The sequence below is a fragment of the Bison bison genome, unplaced genomic scaffold (genome assembly GCF_000754665.1).
Source record: "Bison bison bison isolate TAMUID 2011002044 unplaced genomic scaffold, Bison_UMD1.0 scf7180017845286, whole genome shotgun sequence".
Taxonomy (NCBI): domain Eukaryota; kingdom Metazoa; phylum Chordata; class Mammalia; order Artiodactyla; family Bovidae; genus Bison; species Bison bison.
Window position 1 is genome coordinate 7,488 of NW_011475859.1, and position 8,660 is coordinate 16,147.

The 8,660-nt window shown below is 34.7% G+C and overlaps 1 protein-coding gene across 1 annotated transcript in view; it reads left to right on the plus strand.

The window, feature by feature from the left end:
• The window catches only part of LOC104983676 (caspase-13), a 13,126-nt gene extending 7,331 nt beyond the window's left edge, over nt 1-5,795 (plus strand). The window contains exons 6-7 of the mRNA XM_010833197.1: nt 1,526-1,629; nt 4,955-5,795. Coding sequence (XP_010831499.1) covers nt 1,526-1,624 — 99 coding nt within the window. The 3' untranslated portion in view covers nt 1,625-1,629; nt 4,955-5,795. The remainder of the gene's footprint in view (nt 1-1,525; nt 1,630-4,954) is intronic.
• Nucleotides 5,796-8,660: the final 2,865 nt, after the last annotated feature.

Genomic DNA, 8,660 nt, shown 5'->3' on the forward strand with positions numbered 1-8,660 from the left:
ATTTTCACTGCTTCATTTAAATATATATATTATATATATAATATATATGTAGTATATATATATAGTGGTTTACTTAGTAATGGGTTATATCTTTGTGACACAGGTGTAAGTGAGACTCATGTGATATAAGGCTACCTAGAACTTACATTCTTATGAGAGAGATGGGCGTTAAAAAATATTCCAACAAACACACTGTGTAATGCAAGTGTGATAGGATCCATGAGGAGAAGGTCCTAGGAAATGTGAACACCTTGCAAAGAATATCAATGACTTAGTGACTGAACAGTAAGGACATTTGAAAGAGAACAGAGGTGAAAAAATTTATTTGAATATAGTGGTCCAAAAGGGAACGCTTGATACTCATTCCCCAACTCAGGACATTCCCTATTTCCTCCCTCCTTCCTAATTTATTTTTCTCCATAACTCTTACCACCACCCAAATAATATATATTTGTTTGTTTGCTATCTTAATTTACTTACTTGAATGCAAGCTCATGAAATCTGGGATTTATTGAATACTCAACATGCTAGCAGGTAGGAATTAATAGTCATTGAAGAAATAAATGCATGAGTGTGTGAATAAATGTTCCTCTTTTTTCAGTAAGAAAGTTATTGGTACAAACATGGGAAACTGTGGTTGTTTTTAAACTAAAACCGTAGAGAATAATAATACTTCTGTGGGAAAAAAAAAAAAAAGAATATACCTTTCATGAATTGGAGAAAATTGTAACATAAAATGAGTCAGGGTCTCAGTGAATAGGAACATAGGAAGTTAAGTCCTATTGAAACAATAAGATTTAAACAGTACATTTTCAAGGGAATTCCTTAGAAAAGATTAGAAATAGTGGATCTAAGTAAGTAGGATTTCACTGATAAATCTATGGGGGAAAAAAAAAGGCTCAAATATCAACTTAGTGTTCAGACTGTGAATCTTGCTCATCATTCAGACCTTAAGGACAAAACCCTGCAATATTAAATTGAAGAGTTAGACTTATTGGAGGTAGAAGATAGAGGATCTCTGAGCTTCAGTTCTCATGAAAAAAACACCAAGGGATAATTAATCATCAAATCTATAGATCAGAAATGGAAAGTAGAGAAAATGAAATTTGAAAATACTTAGTTTAGGCATAGGGCTTCCTTGATGGCTCAGAGGGTAAAGAATCTGCTTGCAATGCAGGAGACCCAGGTTCCATCCCTAGGTCAGGAAGATCCCCTGGAGAAGGGAATAGCACTTCTCACATTCTCCCTTAGCAAATTCCATGGACAAAAATTTTGTGGGGCCACCAAGAGTCTGACATGACTGAGAGACTTAGGTATGTATTTTGAGATAAAGAGACTATTCTGACATTGGGTGTCATATCTAAGAGGTAGAATAGCAGCAACAAGGAGTTAAAATATCCAAGGGCTTGGTTCCATCAATCCTAGGAGCACCCTTCATTCCAAAAAAATCTTTGGCTTATTTTGCAAAACATTTTCTGAGATGCATAAGAGATATGTATCATCTAGAATCTCTTTTTGTTTTTAGGTACAACAATCATTTGAAAAACCAAATGTTAAAGCCCAGATGCCCACTGTTGAACGACTCTCTATGACAAGATATTTCTACCTCTTTCCTGGCAACTGAAAATAGTAAGTGTCAAGAGATGTTGTTGGCAGGCAAAAGAAATAGGAGAATGATATTAATAGTGAGGACCAAAGACAGCTCATTGCTTTAGTTGTCAATTAGTAAGTTGGTATTCCTTGTTGATGTAATTTGGTAACATGTTGTTATTTGTTTACTCTCTATATATGCATTTGGATCCTCCTCTCATAGACAACAAAAAGAGTCCAAAATCCAGTATTGGGTGCAATCACAAAAATGATAGAATGATCTATATATGCTTCCAAGGCAAACAATTCAATATCACAGTAATCCAAGTCTATGCTCCAATCACTAATGCCAAAGAAGCTGAAGTTGAAGTGTTAGTTAGTTACACTTCTAGAACTAACACATGAAAAAAAAAGATGTCATTTTCATCAGAGGGGACTGGAATGCAAAAGTAGGGAGTCAAGAGATCCCTGGAGTAACAGGCAAGTTTGACCTTGGAGCACAAAATGAAGCAGGGCAAAGGCTAACAGAGTTTTGCCAAGAGAATGCACTGGTCATAGAAAACACCCTCTTCTAGCAACACAAGAGACTCTACATGTGGACATCACCAGATGGTCAATACCAAAATCAGATTGATTATATTCGTTGCAGCCAAAGATGGAGAAGCTCTATACAGTCAGCAAAAACAAGACTAGGAGTTGACTGTACCTCAGATCATGAGCCTCTTATTGCAAAATTCAGAGTTAAACTGAAGAAATTAGGGAAAACCACTATATAAATGGTATATATGTTCATGGATTGGAAGAATAAATATAGTGAAAATGAGCGTACTACCTGAAGCAATCTACAGATTCAATGCAATCCCTATCAAGCTACAGAAATAGAACAAATGATGTCACAGTTTGTATGGTAACACCAAAAAACCTCAAGTAGCCAAAGTAATCTTGAGAAAGAAGAATGGAACTGGAGGAATCAATCTGCCTGACTTCATACTATACTACAAAGCTACAGGTATCAAGAGAGTATGGTACTGGCACGAAGTCAGAAATATAGATCAATAGAACAAAATAGAAATCCCACAGATAAGTCCACTCATCTGTGAAGACCTTATCTTTGATAAAGGAGGCAAAAATATACAATTGAGAAAAGACAATCTCTTTAACAAGTGGTGCTGGGAAAACTGACCAACCATATGTAAAAGAATGAAACTAGGACACTTGCTAACACCATACATAAAAATAAACTCAAAATGGATTGAAGATCTAAAGGTAAGACTGGAAACTATAAAACTCTTAAAGGAAAACATAGGCGAACACTCTCTGATACAAATCACATCAAGATCCTCTATGATTCACCTCCAAGAGTAATGGAAATAAAAATAAACAAATGGGACCTAAATAAACTTAAAAGTTTTTGCACAATAAAGGAATGAATAAGCAAGGTGAAAAGGCAGCCATCAGAGTGGGAGAAAACAATAGCAAATGAAGCAACTGACAAAGAAATAACCTCCAAAATATACAAGCAGCTCATGAAGCTATATACCAGAAAAATAAATGACGCAATCAAAAAATATGCCAAAGAATTAAACAGACATCTCCCCAAAGAAGCCATACAGATAGATAAAAAACACATGAAAAGATGCTCAACATCACTCCTTGTCAGAGAAATGTAAATCTAAACCACAATGAGGTATCATCTTGCGCCAGTCAGAATGGTCATCATCAAAAGGCTACAAACAATAAATGCTGGAGAGGGTGTGGAGAAAAGGGAACCCTCTTACACTGTTAGTGGGAATGCAAACTAGTACAGCCACTATGGAGAACAGTGTGGATATTCCTTAAAAAAACTGGAAATAGAAGTGCCATGTGACTCAGCAATCCCACTGCTGGGTTTATACGGCAAGGAAACCAGAATTGAAAGAGACATGCACCCCAATGTTCATCACAGCACTGTTTATAGTAGCCAGGACATGGAAGCAACCTAGATGTCCATCAGCAGACAAATGGATAAGCAAGTTGTGGTACATGTGCACAATGGAATATTACTCAGCTATAAAAAAGGACACATTTGAGTCAGTTCTAATGAGGTGGATGAAACTGGATCCTATTATACAGAATGAAGTAAGTCAGAAAAAGAAACACCAATACAGTGTGTTAATGCAGATAAATGGAATTATAAATATGGTAATGATGACCCTAAATGCAAACAGCAAAAGAGACACAGTTGTAAAGAACAGATATTTGGCCTCTGTGGGAAAAGGCAAGGGTGGGATGATAAGAGAGAATAGCATTGAGACATGCACATTACCATAGGTAAAAAGGATGACCAATGTAACTTTAATACATGAAGCAGAACACTCAAAGCTCATGCTCTGGGACAACTCTGGGGTGGGGTGGGGAGGTAAGTGAGAGGACGGTTCAGGATTGGGGGACACTTGTACACCTGTCGCTGATTCATCTCAATGTATGGCAAAAACCACCACAATATCGCAAAATAATTAGCCTCCAATTAAAATAAATAAATAAAGTTTTAAAAAGCTTGTATTTTATTGTAAACTTCATCTCAATGCTAGAAATATTTACCTACCATCTTCTACTCCTGGTTTCTGACATTCTGGTTACATAAATCCATGGATACTTCAGCAGAATAACTTTTAGTTTCTAATTAGCCTTTAGGAACCACATTTGGGGATTGAATTATTTATTTGACTAATATTTGTCAAGCACTTACTATGTTCCAAGTTCTATTATAGATGCTTAGAATATACCAGTGAACAAGATAAATGGGATCCTTGTTCTCAGAAAGCTCATACTCTAGTGAATGGAGACAGACTCTAAATACACAAGCAAGTAGATATATGTCAGAGAGTGATATGAGCTAAGGGAAAATAAATAAATAAAAAAGGCTAAAAAGACATAAAAAGATAGATCCTGTACTGTTATAGATAGGTCACTTTGAAAAGGCTGGTTTGGAGTGATGAAATGATTTGAAATCAGAACGAATAGAGTAGGGGATGGACCTCATGGTTCTATGTGGAAAATGCGTCCCAACAGCAGAAACAGGAAGCAAGCTCCTGAGGCAGATATGTGCTTAAGCTGGTTAGATGCTGCAAAAAGACAGCTTGCTAGAGAATGTGAGTGGGAGAAATGGCAGAGTGAAATTCAGGAAAATGGTAAAATCTCACTCAGACTTTACAAAGATCACTCTGATTGCTTATTGCTAAATAGCTACAAAGGTCACCAACAGAAAGTAGGGGAAATAGCAAAAGCATATGGGAGAAAATAAGAAAAAGAATCACAGTAAGAATTCAATTGAAGGCTTCCAGGGATTACTATATTGATTTTCTGTTCTTTTTCTCTTTTCCAGAAAATCACAGGAAATTCAACCATTTATCAGCTTCAGGAAGCATTTTTATCAGCACAGCATCCATGTTTAACCTTTTGTCTTTCAATTAAAGTGAAAACATATGAACTGTTCTTTGGGGTCCTCTAAGAAAGAATAGAATTTCAATTAAAACAATGGATGGATGGAAATAAAGTAGAAGAAGAAAACTGGATTTTCTTGTTATATTGCATATAATGCCTGCACTTTACTGAGTGAAGAGAACTAGTCATGACTTGCCCTCAGCAGCAGGGTGAAAGGAGATGGTGCACATCTGGAGACAAGGACCAAAAACTGGGTCACCTGCTCCTTTGATCACTCATCAAACCTTGCAGCTAGAATGATTTGGAAGAATATTTCTAATTTATTATTTAACCAACATCATAGGTCAAGTTCAATTTTTTTTCAGAAAGTTGTTATGGTACCTATGTATCTTTCTTCTTATCCATAAATTAATTTGCTTTCTTGTTGATGATTTTTCATTCCAGATTTCCAAGCTTCAGGAAAATTTTGTTATTTAGCAAACACTTGGTAATTGTCTAAAATAAATTGGGCCTTTGATTTAAGATGGTATAATTGGGTGTGCTTGTATAGAAAGACAGACATTATTAGATACAGAACATCCAAGAGTGTGGGAAATGTCAGCAATGGGAAAGAAAATGTTAAATTTTCTGGAAAGTGAATGTCAGTAGAGGAATTTTAGCAACATGGCCATCTGAGCCACTGACTAAGGAGATGTACCACTTCAATTACATACATGCAGAATGCTGAATAGATATATCAGGACATGCTGAACTGTATTACAAATAAAATGATTCTCTAGATATCAAATACTACCATGATAAGTAATATTTGTTATTGTTTGTCAGAATTATTTGAAAGATTTTGATTACTGTAAGGGATATTGTATATTTAAGTCACTACTTTAATCCTCACAACCATCTTATGAAGTAATCACTATTAATATTTCTATTTTATAAATAATGAAACAAAAGAAAATAGAGCCTAAATGATGTCCCTAAAGTGACACATAAAGTAGGTGGCCACACCAGGATTTGAGTGCAACCAGATTTATTCTGAAATCTGGATTGTTAACCACTGCACCACACTACCTCTCTAAAAAAGGAGAGACTGAAATTGTACAGGTTTTCAATTATAAGGGTTAACTGAAATTTGAATTGTAATGGTTAACTAACAGTACAAAGACTTGTGATGTATATATTTCTGTCCCTCACTTCTCCACTTGGAACCAAAGACCCAAAAACATACAAAAACGCATCACAATGATCCAAAAATATACAGAGACAAACTTTCTTCTCTGACTACTGCATGATGATGTTAAAACCCCAGTAACATAAAGACTGCAACAAATTTCTACATAATTAGAAATAAAAACACATGCACATAGTATATGCATATATAAACATAAATATACATACAGATGTAAAATAAGAAAGGAAAAAGTATGAACTAAGTACTCAACTTGAGAAGTCAGAAAAATCCTGAACCATTAAGAAAATAGAAGAGTAAATTATAAAGATTAAAAAGAAAAATATATATATAATGAGACAGTAACAGAACAAAACACAAATTTTGAGCAGATTCTTAGAAAAGAAAGAAAAAAACTTTTCCTTTAAAAATGAAGTAAAAGTGTTAATCACTCAGTCCTATTCAACTCTTTGTGACCCCATGGACAGTAACTTGCAAGTCTCCTCTGTCCATGGAATTTTCCAGGCAAGAATACTGAAATGTACTTCCATTTCCTTCTCTAGGGAATCTTCCTGATCCAGGGATTGAACACGGGTCTCCTGCATTGCAGGAAGATTGTTACAATCTGAGCCACTAAGCACACCTCTTCCTTTAAAATGGACTCATTAAATAGCAGACATTCACCAGGATTGAGTATGAAAAAATAGAATAAGCACAAAGACAATATTAGTGATAAAGAGATATAATAAATAGAGATCAACATAAACACAGAAAAATCACAAGAAAATATAGTACATAACAGTGATGGAATTCTAGAAAAAGTAAATTAGCAAATGAGGACATAAAGAAATGAAAAGACAAATAAATCAATAAATAATAAATTCAGTGAATTTTCTTTGCTATATTTACTGGGGAAAAAAAAAAAAAAAAAAAAGAACAGACCCAAAGGATTGTAGAGAAGTGTCTTACAAAGCTTTTAAGAATTGATAAGCTCAATTTTATATAAATACTTCCAAATAATAAAAAGAGAAATAAACTTCTTAAGTTCTTTTCAGGGCTAGTACAAAACTGACTGGAGAAGGAAATGGCAACCCACTCCACTATTCTTGCCTGAAGAATCCCATAGACAGAGGAGCCTGACAGGCTACAGTCTATAGGGTCCAAAGAGTCAGACACAACTTAGCAACTAAACTAACTAACTAACAAAACTGATACAAAACCAGAGAAGTAGAGGCAAAGTTAGAAAAATACAAGCTGATTTTTCAGGTGCATTGATGTAAATATTATAAACAACATGTTAGCAAAGCAATTCCAGTCAAATAGGAAACATTGCTGATATTTTTTTAATAAGCTAGTAATTACTCTGGGAATGAAGTTATAGTTTAATAAAAATATATATGGAAGCATTCATCAAAATAAGAGATTAAAAAATTCTATTCAATTTTGCACTAGATTTCAAGATAATAAAATGCAAGCTAAAAATATAAACTAAAACTTTTTGAAGCTCAAGAAACAAAGCCATCACTGTTTCTGAAAATATGATTTTATTCATTGAAAATGTTTTAAAGGAATAATATAAACCTCTAATTTGCAAGAACTGAGATCAATATACAACATTTAATAGCAATCTTGTTTTCAAAACACAACCAAATACTTTTTAAAATTAATTTGTTTATTTTAATTGGAGGATAATTACTTTACAATATTGTGATGGTTTTTGCTATACATAAACATGAATCAGCCATAGGTATACATGTGTCCCTCTCATCTTGAACCCCTTTCCCACCTCTCTACCCACCTTTTCCCTTTAAGTTGCCACAGTATACCAGCTTTGGCTGCTCTACTTCATGCATCAAACTCACACTGGTCATCTATTTTACATATGGTACTGTTTATGTTTCAATACTATTCTCTCAAATCATTCCAACCTCACCTTCTCCAGTTGAGTTCAAAAATCTGTTCTTTTTATCTATGTCTCCTCTGCTGCCCTGAATGTGGAATCAGTAGTATCATCTTTCTAAATTCCGTTTATATGTGTTAATATACAGTATTTGTCTTTTCCTTTCTGACCTGCTTTACTGTGTATAATAGGCTACAGATTCATCCAACTTATTAGAATTGACTCAAATACACTTATTTTTGTATCTGAGTGATATTCCATTGTGTATTTGTACCATAACTTCCTTATCCACTCAACTGCTGATAGACATCGAGGTTGCTTCCATGTCATAGCTTTTGTAAATAGTACTGCAATGAACATTGAGGTACATGTGTTTCTTTTTTTTTTTTTTTTAAACTTTACATAATTGTATTAGTTTTGCCAAACATCAAAATGAGTCTGCCACAGGTATACATGTGTTCCCCATCCTGAACCCTCCTCCCTCCTCCCTCCCCATACCATCCCTCTGGGTCGTCCCAGTGCACCAGCCCCAAGCATCCAGTATTGTGCATCGAACCTGGACTGGCAACTCGTTTCTTACAT